Raw genomic sequence first — 11,623 nt, 5'->3', positions numbered from 1 at the left:
TCCCCGGCCCAAAAAAATATCAGCCGCTGGCAGCCAAAGGGTTAACATAGACTCCAAATTGTTTGGGTGAAAAATAAAAATGGCTTAGAACAAGATTGTTGATGGACGGGCAGTTTCTTGGGCCTACATTTCTTATTCATTTTATGCTAAACATTCACCTGTTAGAATATATTACCCGACATTTTCAGGTTGTGGTTCACAGTCTTCAGTTATTTGTTTTACATTACCTTCATAACTGTCACTAGATTTGGATTGTAAACCTTGCTGCTACCTGGTGAAAAATCACAACTCTCATCAACTGATCACTGTCATTATCACTCTCAAAATCTACTAAATGCCAACAACATGTAACCAACAAACATTAAGAAGACTGCTGAATGCTTAAATTGGCAATTAGCATTTCAGCCAGTCCAAAATATTAGTGCAAACATAAGTTTTTGAAGAAACAAAATAATTATTTCTACATATAAATATAAAACTACAGTTTTCACATAATATAACGATAAATAATACTATATGTAAAACCACACTTAATAATACTACATGTAATCGTGAAAATACAACAATCTCAAATAAATCTAGACTGAGGCACATAGCTGTTAAACTCTGCCAGACTCACAGTCTTGAGAAGTTCCACCATCTCCTGAATACAGTCTGTGCAGGTTATTGCCACGGCCAGTTATTTGGACCACACGGTCAGTACTGTCGGGACAGCAATTTGTGTATATCTTGATACGAGCTCCTGTTTTCTGTAAAGATATCCATAATTTATTGTAATACAACTATACATTTTTTTATTTATCTTGGTTTTAAATTGAGCAGCGTTTGTTTAATTATGTCCTACAATGAACCATACAAAGATTTAATTTGCTAAAAAACCACAAGTAAATCTAAAATTATTGGATTATCAATATAGTTTAAATAAAACATAATTAAGTTAAGACAAAAATGCTACATTATTGTTAGAAAAGTTTTCTATAATTCTATAACAAGACTAATGTATTAATTTCAAAAAAAAAAAAAAAAACACCTGATGTTATAATCAGATTTTTAAAAATGTTAAATTATTGATTTATTTTTTCTTAGATAAAATTTGCATCTGCATGTAGATTCGAACAGGCTAACAAAAAACAATTGTGATTTTTGTTTATTAAATCAAGTACATATTACAACTTGATTTCATGACAATACTCACCTCCCTGAGCTCTTTGACCTTGAGACCTCCTTTGCCAATGATGCAACCAGCTTGGCTCTGATGTACTAGCATTCTGATGTTCCACATCATCACCTGTCTTGCTGCGTCCACTGGTCTGAAGCATGACACCAAGCATAAACCAAGGGTATATAAACGTATACATTCACTACCAAATTTATAAGCATAACTAATAATTGGTTACTTGTCTACTACACATTCAGGTGTCATACTAAGTCTATACAAAAATCAAATTTTAAAAATATAAAGGAAAAGTACATACAAGATAAAGTCAAATTGTCATCAAATTATGCAGTAAAAGATTGGGAGGGCTCCCTGAGAAGTATTTTTGTTAATTTTCTTGGGCAAGGTTTGGCTGGCTCCCTCAAAAGTATTTGGGTTCAGTGTTTTGGACAGGCTTTGACTGGCTCCCTCAGTTGTGTTTTGGTTCAGATTTTTGACAGGATTTGGCTGGCTCCCTCAATTAAGTCAAGGTTAGCCATCTTAAGAAAAAAATAAACCAATAATTTAACATTTTCAAAGTCATGTCCAGTCGCTAAAAGCATTACTCTCTTTACTGTAATAATCAAAATTTTAATAAATAAAACTCCAAATTTGTTTGCCACTCTTTAAAGTACTTGAGCAGTATACTAGGGAGATATTCTTTTTTTGTCCTGTGTGTTTTTACTACAAGTTAAATTAATTGATTCTTCAGAGGAGTTTTGTGATGGTTTTTAAAGGTGTGACTAATCTCCTTAGAGGGATGGATATTCAGGCTGCATTATGAAATTAGTGCACATTAACTATATTTAACGCAGCACACCACGTACCAGTCGGATAATTTGTAATGGGGATTCAGCCTTTTTAAAACGCGCCTAGTTCTCAGCGCCCTTCAAGCAGTATGAATGGTAGGACGTTGTTTTTTGCACAAAGTCTGTTTTCCCCGATTGTTGTCACAGCTGCAATGTAAGAGCATTCGCTGGAACAGCAGTACGCAAATCAAATTTTGTTTGCGTCTTGAGAAAGAATGCAAATAGAAAAATCTCAATGCGGAAGGTGGTGCACACAATCTACTTTCCAAACACAAAAAAAAGCACGCATGAAGCAAATCTCACACGAACCACAGCAAAACAATGGCGAATTGTCTTCTTTGAACTCCGAGGAATTCGTCCATTTTGAGTATGTACAGCAAGGTTCAGTTTATGTATTTTACCTGGAGGTGTTCAAGAGAACTGAAACGTCTGGGTGTGCGTTGTCAGATGCTGAAATAACAAATAAAAAATATGTAAAAGCTAAAAAAACATCATGCCACAGTCAGCAGCAAGCACCTGATAGCAAGGGCACCGTCTTGTTCAATAGTTATACATCCAAAGCATCCAAACACTCTCGACCCTACAGTTTGCACTCAGAAGCCACATAGATTTCCACTAAATATATTTTGTCTCCAGTAATAGCTGAATAGGAAAAAAAACTAACTCTGGGTTGCAAAGTAGTAGAACTAACAAATAAAAACTTATAGGGATTCAATTACCCAGACCCAGACCATCCTCTCCTGTCGAAGATGCCCCAAGTAGTTGAGAATCAATCACACAGCACCACTTCAGGGTCTGTCAGACATGAACACACCAAAATTGGCACTTACTCTTAAAAACATTAGCCCTAGGAGCCTCGCAAAACATGTAGCAAAAAACACGAATAATACTTTACCTTGCCCACTACCTACCAAACAGAACAATCCATTATAGAAAAAAAACATTAAATTTAGTAAACCTCTATCTAGTACAGTTGTTGAAACTTGTAGGCACTGCAAAAGACCCATAGCAAAGGAGAGAATTTTCGAATGATATACACCCAAGGAAAGTAACCAAATTCACTTTTTCCTAAACTGAACGCAAACTCAGAATTTCTGAAAAAAAAAAAAAAAAAACATGTTTATTAAAACGAGTGAAGCAAAGTTCAAAAAACAAACCTGTCTCCCTTAAAGTTAACAAATAAAAAAAACATTAAGTAGATCTGCAAACCTTTTCCAACCACATAGGACTGACACCAGGTGTTTTAGAAGAGAGTGTGGGGAGATTGTTGCCTAACATCAAGAATCCCTTGGCTTCTCTATCGCTGTGAAGAACTTAAATGTGCACTTGCTATAGAAAAAAATTTAAAAAAGCCGACACTGAATAAAAAAACAACTAAATATGTAAGCAGGTGTATACATATTCATCCTTCTGGCAGCTTAAATCAGGACTACATCTTCATCTTAGGGATGCTTGAAGATACAAAAGCCCGGAAAATCTCCTTATCCTGATACTTGATGACATAAATTTTAAACTGTTTTACAGCATGACCAGAGATCACAAAAAACTTGAACAAATGTTTTTAAACCGACACAATATAAAGAGGTTGATTCTGCCTCCTACCAGAATTAGAATCAAGCTAAAAATCATCAATTGACTAGCATTCTGTTTCAAAATGTTCAAGTCAATCACCTTAAATACAAAGATTTTCACAATGGATTATCTGATCCATAATTCACAACGAGAGTAGGGCACAGCTACACATTTAGTCCTGAAATCTCCACAAATCTAAAGGGAATGAAACGAAGTTTTTGTGAAAGACAAATCTTAACAACTTAAATTTCCATACTACTTGAAGGAAAACTGAAAAGCTTTAACAGCAGAAGAAGCCTATACTAAATTTATAACAAAAGTAATTATGGCCTTACAACATGTATGTGCCCTTTTAAGAAAAGTTACACCAAAATAAGAAAATGAAGAAAAGTCCTTTTGCTGATAAGAGGCTTGCATTCTAAAACAAAACTGCCTCAAAATTCTGATGAAAATGTGAACCATCCAAACACATGAGCAAAAGAAATTGACCTCACCACTGCTAAAAAAGAAACTGGCAATATTAGGCTGAGAGTGTTGAGAAAAAAGGGATCAGCCCAACATCCATAAATTATATGAAAAATAAACCTAAAGCCCTATGGCAACTAATAAATAATGACACAATGGAAAACAAGAAGACGACCCGTATTCGAGAGCTGACCATCTGAATTATTTCTTCACCAGCATCGCAGACAGGAACACTGAACAATAACCCTAAATACCCACAATAGCCACACTTCAGAACCAAGTATTGGACAAGATTTTACTCTTCCTTCAAAATACAAAGTGCGGCAACTACAGAACTTATTAGCCCTTGTTGAATTCCTAACAGACCAACTGGAAGAAGACAACACAGACACTGTTATCCTGCTTGAATACTCCAAAGACTTTCGACTGCCTTAGCAACACACCATCTTTGTAGACAAACTGACAACTCATGGAGTAACAGGACAATCATACATATGACTGGATAAAAAGTTTACCTAACGGAACGAAGACAAAATGTTGAAATTAAACAACAACCAGCAACGGACTAATAGATAAAATCACTGCCACAGTTCATTAATCACGGTAACCCCAAGGATCTGTTACTGGGTCCACTTTGTTTATTTACAATACAAATGACCTTCCCCCTAGCTTATATGCACAAACTACAGCCATACACCGATGTATGCGATATGGAGGTCCTCCGTCCCCTGGGTAAAAAAAAAAAAAAAAAAGCGGAAACATTTTTGAATAGCAGCATATCACCACTCTAAACATGGCAATACATTACAGCCAAGGAAAATTATCTAGCTATAAATGAGAATTAAAATGAACCAGCTTGTTTCGAGAAAGGCACAAAGAAAAAAACATGCGAAAACTAACCAAGACTGGAGGAAACTACTACTTCAAAGTACCCAGGGCATAATAATTGGTGACTCGTCTTGCATTGACTCAGCCACATACATTGCCTCTGTAACAAGCTCCGTGTTCAGCATAGTATGAAATCCTCAGAATATAAAAAGTATTAGTGATAAAGAAACAACAAAGATTGCTTACTATGCCCTCTATGAATCTAATACTCTGGTACGGGATTGCGCAATGGGGGCACAGGGCCAACTTGCAGTGGCTCCTTCATTCACAAAAATAGAGCAATCATGGTTTCTAATGAGACTCCCAGTCTATAAAATCCTTGCGTCAAAAGCCTTTACAAAGTTAAAATTACTTTCACTGTAGTGCTTTCCCCATCCTTGAAGCAGCAAGTAACTGATGACTTTTTATTGACTTGGGATCATGATCTCACACTGTACACAGTTAGAAAAGTTGGGAAGATAAGACACAAACCAAAATGTGATTCAAAAAGCTGATCTAGAAACCCGTAAGCAAATTGTAAGAGATTAAAAAAACATAAATAAAAAATAATGAATGGGGCTATTGAAGTATAACAGGATCTCTACCCAGTGGAAATAAAGTTTAATAAAGCCTGAGAAGTACCACAGGGTTCAATATTGGGACCAGTAAATTATATATAATGTTTACAAATGACTTGCATGAATACGCTTGAAACTTTCTACACAACCCCTCGTTGTATGCCTGATGACCACAGACCTTACTCTTGAGAGGAAAAAAGGACAGATAAATCTTGATTTTAAATGTTACAACAGCATTAAACATGGCCTATCAAAATTTGCCACTCAAAATGACCTTGTAGTTAACCCAGAGAAGAAAAACCAAATAGCTTTCAGGAGAAGAAGTGAAGAAGTTTCATCAAACAATTCCTCGAGTAGAAAGAAAACCCCCATTTAAAAGTTTCTGGTAGTCAATGTTGACGATAGCCTCTCCTGATCACTTACATGTTTTGACAATCTCCTTCTTAAAATTAACTCTTCACTTTATGTGATAAAAGCGTATAAAATCAGTTCTCAATAAGCAATAAAGCTAAAGCAAAAGTAGCTTATCACTCTCTGTTTGAAACACACCCTAGATATGGACTAATTTGTGTGGGGAGGAACCTCAGCAAGTAATCTCCAGAGTGTTATTGGTTTTGCAAAATGAGAGGCTCAAAACGAGCCTTATCAGGGCTAGAGGGCTTCAGTAAGGTTGTAGATGCAATATTTGGAAATAAAAGTAGATCCTTGTATTTGGTATTATTTTGTATTTGTAATAAATATGAAAATATTTTATTTTTAAGTTTTTAAGCCTCTGCCCTGTAAACAAATAAGAAGTAAACTACAGTTAAGTTTGTTGGGGGTTTCCTTTTTAGATTACAGACTTAGTTTTGAGATACTCACTAACTCAAGTAGTTTACTGTACAAAGCTAAAGCTATCTAAGGTTACTTAGTTTATTATGTAGTTTTAAGTCCATTTTGTAAATAGAGATATGTTATTAATATTCATATTTCGCCTTTTTCCCACTACACCTTCAAGTCATATGGAATAATTCTGCAGAGCAATAGTAGTAGCAGCCTAAAGATTTTTTCCCACGGCAAAAGTAACACTTTACAGTTAATCAAGAATATGAAGAGTAGGGAATCTTATAGACCAATTTTTTTAAAAAGAGTTCCTTAATAATAACTGGATACCATCTATGTATATAATTATTGTTTAGTAAGAAGTTAAAGAAAAATCTTGAATGAAGTATGAGTATTTGTCCACAGTTGTCCTTATAACACAAGGGCCAAATATATGTTAAATTTCAATTCCCTTTATAACACCTGGAAAAAAAATTAAAATTAGTCACTCGCTTTACGGAGAGTTCAAACTTTTTCAAATTAAGTTTACCATAATAGCGAATGGACAAGTATGAACTACAATTTATAGAATTTTGTTCCCCAAGAATTGGACTTTACACAGACAACTCCCTTCTTAAAATTGTTTAAATTTTAAGTAGTTAATAATAGAAGCTTTTTACGTAAACACCGTTGGTGCTTATTTAGTTTGTTTTTTATTTTCCTGTTTTCGTCTGATTTTTCATTTAAATAAATCATGTATTTTATTTGACATTTTAATTTTTAACAACTATAATTAATGTTATTTATCGTTCCGAACATAAATGACGTGGAAACCATTGATAAGAAAAATTTAATGTTAAGTGTAATATAGTTTTTAATTAGTGTATTAGTTGAGTAAGACATTTTCTTCAGTAGGTACAATGTTTTACTATGTTAAAGATGTATGTCCCATTGTATAATAGTTGCTATTTAAGGCTACATATAAAGCTCCTTAATTCAGAAATCTTTTAATAAGTATCACTACATTTCTTTGCTACACTAATCGTGGCTCAATATAATCTAAAAATAAAAATAATACACGCAGTAATAATATATAATAATATTGCTGTTTTACTCTTATAAAACTTACTATATTCTCAGTAATTACCTCCCACCAAAACTGTGATATAATTAATGTTCAAGGTCCATCTAAATAAAGTTTAACAATTTATCCGAAATACTTACATCCTCAAGGTTGGGCACAACTTCATTTATTACTTTTATAATGGTCTCCACCTCAGGAGAGCACACCGTCAGAATGCTGCAAAAACAAACAGGAAATATTAATTTTGTGACAAATTATTCGTTATAATTTTTTAAAAAATGGATTAATTTTGAAAATTTAAATGTTTTAGTTGATACAAAACTTTATTTTTCTGTCAAAAATAAAAATAACAGCCTACAAATCAAAATTTAAAATGAGAAATAATTTAATTAAAATTGAATTTTAAAATATTAGGCAACCTTTGTCATGATAAGATTTATTTGAACTGTAAATTAATATTTTAATGCATAGAGGATTAACATAAAATTTTCTACTTTAAACTACTTCTGACTGTCTTTGTATAATTTAATTTTAAAATCAGTAATTCGTTGTTATATTAAATATACAGTGTTTTATACAAAAAACAAGTGATTGTATTTTTTGATTCTAATAGGAAATAAGATAGCAAGGGAACTTATGGGAGTTTAGAAAATATGCAAAAATATATCTTTATATTACATATATATATGTGTTTGTGTGTGAAAAAGCCAGTATCCAAACGAGTGCATGTAGATTTCATTTCACAGGGGACATTTCAGAAAGGGTGAAAGCATCACCAAATAACAGCTTAAGTTTTAAGAACATGTTAAAATAAAATAATTTTATAACTTTCATATAAAATGAAACCAAGCTGATTTAATAGCATTTGATAAATAAGTGCCAATCTTAATTATTTGCGTTACAATTCTTTTAATGTTATGTAGATGTTAATGATATTGAGATAAAATATGATTATTTCAATATCTAATAAGTTAGAGTCAACACAAGTTTTCAAGTTTCTAATCATACTGATGAAAATTAAAAAAGACATAAATGGTAGTTTAAACTTTCCCATCTACCTGAACCAGCTTTAGATTGTATTCCAAATTATTTCAAATATAAAAAAATGATAGCCAAAATCAATTCTTTTTCAGGTTTTAATTATTTAATGAGCCAGGGAAATGTAAAAACTTCAATTTTCAATGCAACAATATAACGATCTAAGATATAATGACTGGGTGAGTGAGTGAGGAAAGGTGTCGGTGAGGACTGTAATGCTGTTGTGCAGGAGCGACACAGCACTGCATGCGAGGGGGAGAGTGGGGGTACCCGATATGTATGAATATACAGTAGTTATATATAGGCTATTACCGTTCAGGGCCAGGGCAATCTGGGACAGTAACAGAGGCTTTGTACTGGAGATACCAAGTGTCAGCGAGCAGGGAGCAGGACCGGGCCGAAAACATAAACATTTAGACACTGTCTGGGTCCCACACATTAGACTACAACGGCAGTAAACTCTTGATTATTTCACTATATCCACCATTATAATTTAAAGAAAAATAAGAAGCATATAACTTTAAAACCGTATCCACCAATCAATGAATAATGGAAGGTATTTTAATAATATTTAAGAATACACAAATGTGTCACTTATTCAAAATTGCAATGATAAATTTGGTGAAAAATAATATAGAATTAGTTTTTAATTTAAACATAACATAACAAACTTAAAGGTTACAATAAGGAAGCAAACTCACTTATCTATTACAATAGTTTTATTTGAAACTATTGGGTCACGGGCTACCCAAAGTAAATGGTCAACTGGTATCAAATGATGGTTTGATGATGCTATATGAAGACCAAAATGTAAGGGTACTTTTATTAAAAAATCGAATATTTTTATTATTGAAACCAATAATTTAAAAATAATCAAGAGTTTACGCTAAATATTGCATTGTTGAAGGGGATTATAGCTAAAAAATAAGAAGCAGACGAAAATTATTTTTAACAAACCACAACATTTAGTATGATAACTAAAAAAAGCAGGCCTAATTAATCATGTTTTATTTTATAGATGGGAATTTAAATAGTTTAAATTAGAGTTAAAAAAGAGTTAAAAGTCCCATAACCAAGTATTAAAACATAAGTAGAGCTCAAATTAATAAAATAATTAGGCCTACACTATTTTTAGTACAAAAATCAAACATAAAAAAAGAAATTACAGTGATTTGGATAAATTAATGTGTGGATATCGTTTCAAATGAATGTGGTTTGTTTCAAATGAAATATGTGTCAAGAAATAGATCGGGTCTTCAGGTACATAATACACATTGACATAATGTAGCTTGGCGGGGCTGGGGCCTGGCGATGTCTCAAGCTCCAGCTACTAAACTGTGGGTGTTTAGTGTCAGGGGCCGGGGCCGGGGCCGGGGGGCCTGGCGGGGCCTAACACTAGGACAACTCCCATCTCTGTAACGATAACAACACTGGGTTCACACATCAGTACACATTCCCCAATAAAATTGAAATTAAATCAGTGGATTTACAAATAATTTGCCTGCTTCAATCCATAAAATCTTCGTTTTTAAGTCACCAAAATACCTTCAAATTTTCAAAATTGAAAGAGAACAACATTTTCAAAAACCAGGAAACCTAATGCTCGGGAATAGGGAGCACTGCAATAATTTTATTTATTATAATGATGGTTCTTTACATTGGCGAGTTTCTAGACAAAATGTCAAGAGTAAAAGTAATTTATATTTGAATGTCATTGATAGATTGAAGAAGTGAATAATGTACACCACACTAGGGACAGAATTATCTGAATAGCATAGGACACCAAGTATAAATTCTGGTATAAAATCAACAATTTTTAAGAACATAAGTTTAAAGCTTTTAAAGTTTTAGGATAACATTTATTACTGATACAAAACTTTATGTGTGTATATACATTTTTTAATACAATATGGAACAAATTTTATTACTTATATAATTTATCTCAGGGTTATAAATGACATTTTTTTTGCTGCTACACTAATGAAAGAGAAAAATGGCTATTTATAGGATTATAGGCTATTATATGAATTAAGTTGTGGTACTGGCAGGTAGTCAAGTGATTAAATTAATAAATTAATTAATTATTTCACTGAACTTAGGAGAAACTGATTAGAAATGACTTGGATGAGCTTATATGAACAAAAACATGTTTTGTGGTAATATTTATTTTAATACACAAAGAACTTCTATTATTTTTAAAATTACAATTTCAATTACACAAATAAAATAATCAAATTTGCAGTTTCCATTTCACTGTCTAGCAATAAAATTATATGGGTTTAGAGAGATTTTAGATCACACTGAAACAGGGGATTTTTAGTGTGATTTCACTTTCAAAGGGAGATTGAAACACATCAAGTACAGATAATTATGTCCCCCACTGTACTCAAAATTTTTTTAAAGCAGGAATCGATTATTGATGAAGATGATGACAGCTTGCAGAAATACGTCCTCACATGATTATATTTTAGTTCATCACTGTACAAACAGAATTTATATCAGACCCATAACAAAGGTTATTGGGAAACTCTTAAGTGTTCTATGGAATAAGACTTTCATATTATAAAACAAAATTGCCAACACTTAATTTCAATTTATGAACACTTTAACAAACTCAGAAAACAAAACTAAAGGTAAACTTGAGTCTGTAATGGATTACACTTGGTTAACTGTAGCAGCAGAACCAATACTATAGTTAAGAGGATTCCGAGGGCAAATAAAAATATATTTTGGTAAAATTGCAGCTAGTGTCAGTAGACATTTCGATGTTTCAAAGTGTTAGTAATAAAAGTATTACCTAACTGTTGTTTCATATATTACAAAAAGTTCAGATTTGGTACTCACATCTGAACGGAGCCTAGATATATTCTTTCCACCTTTGCCAATGATTGAACCAGCAAACCTGAAAAAAACAAAATCTGTTAAATTTACATTTTTTTCATATATAAAATATTACTATGACGCGTTTTAGCAGACTAGAAAACAGATCTAACTGACTTATCAAAAGTCACTAGTATTCTTTATTTAACTAAGGGACAAACAGTTATCTAAAAAAATTATAGGGTTATTTCAATAATACCAATTTTGTTAAGTATGTGAGACATTAATTTATGAACAACTTTATTATATTTCACTATTTATACCTTGCTTGCAAATTGCCAGTTTGGTTTTACAGTAAAAAGATAAACAACTTATTGTGCACATAATTGAGCAA

The 11,623-nt window shown here is 32.6% G+C and overlaps 1 protein-coding gene across 1 annotated transcript; it reads right to left on the bottom strand.

Moving 5' to 3' along the window:
• Nucleotides 1-619: 619 nt before the first annotated feature.
• LOC124374453 (heterogeneous nuclear ribonucleoprotein K homolog) lies at nt 620-11,314 on the bottom strand (the record flags this gene model as incomplete). The annotated part of the gene is made up of 5 exons (XM_046832663.1): nt 11,254-11,314; nt 8,722-8,765; nt 7,512-7,587; nt 1,196-1,310; nt 620-749 (listed from the first exon to the last, which is right to left on the bottom strand). Coding segments are annotated over exons 3-5 (271 nt in total), but the record flags the coding sequence as incomplete, so codon positions are not given.
• Between the last annotated feature and the right edge of the window lie 309 nt (nt 11,315-11,623).

The sequence above is a fragment of the Homalodisca vitripennis genome, unplaced genomic scaffold (assembly GCF_021130785.1).
Source record: "Homalodisca vitripennis isolate AUS2020 unplaced genomic scaffold, UT_GWSS_2.1 ScUCBcl_8562;HRSCAF=16714, whole genome shotgun sequence".
Taxonomy (NCBI): Eukaryota; Metazoa; Arthropoda; class Insecta; order Hemiptera; family Cicadellidae; genus Homalodisca; species Homalodisca vitripennis.
This window is presented reverse-complemented; position numbering and strand designations above follow the sequence as displayed.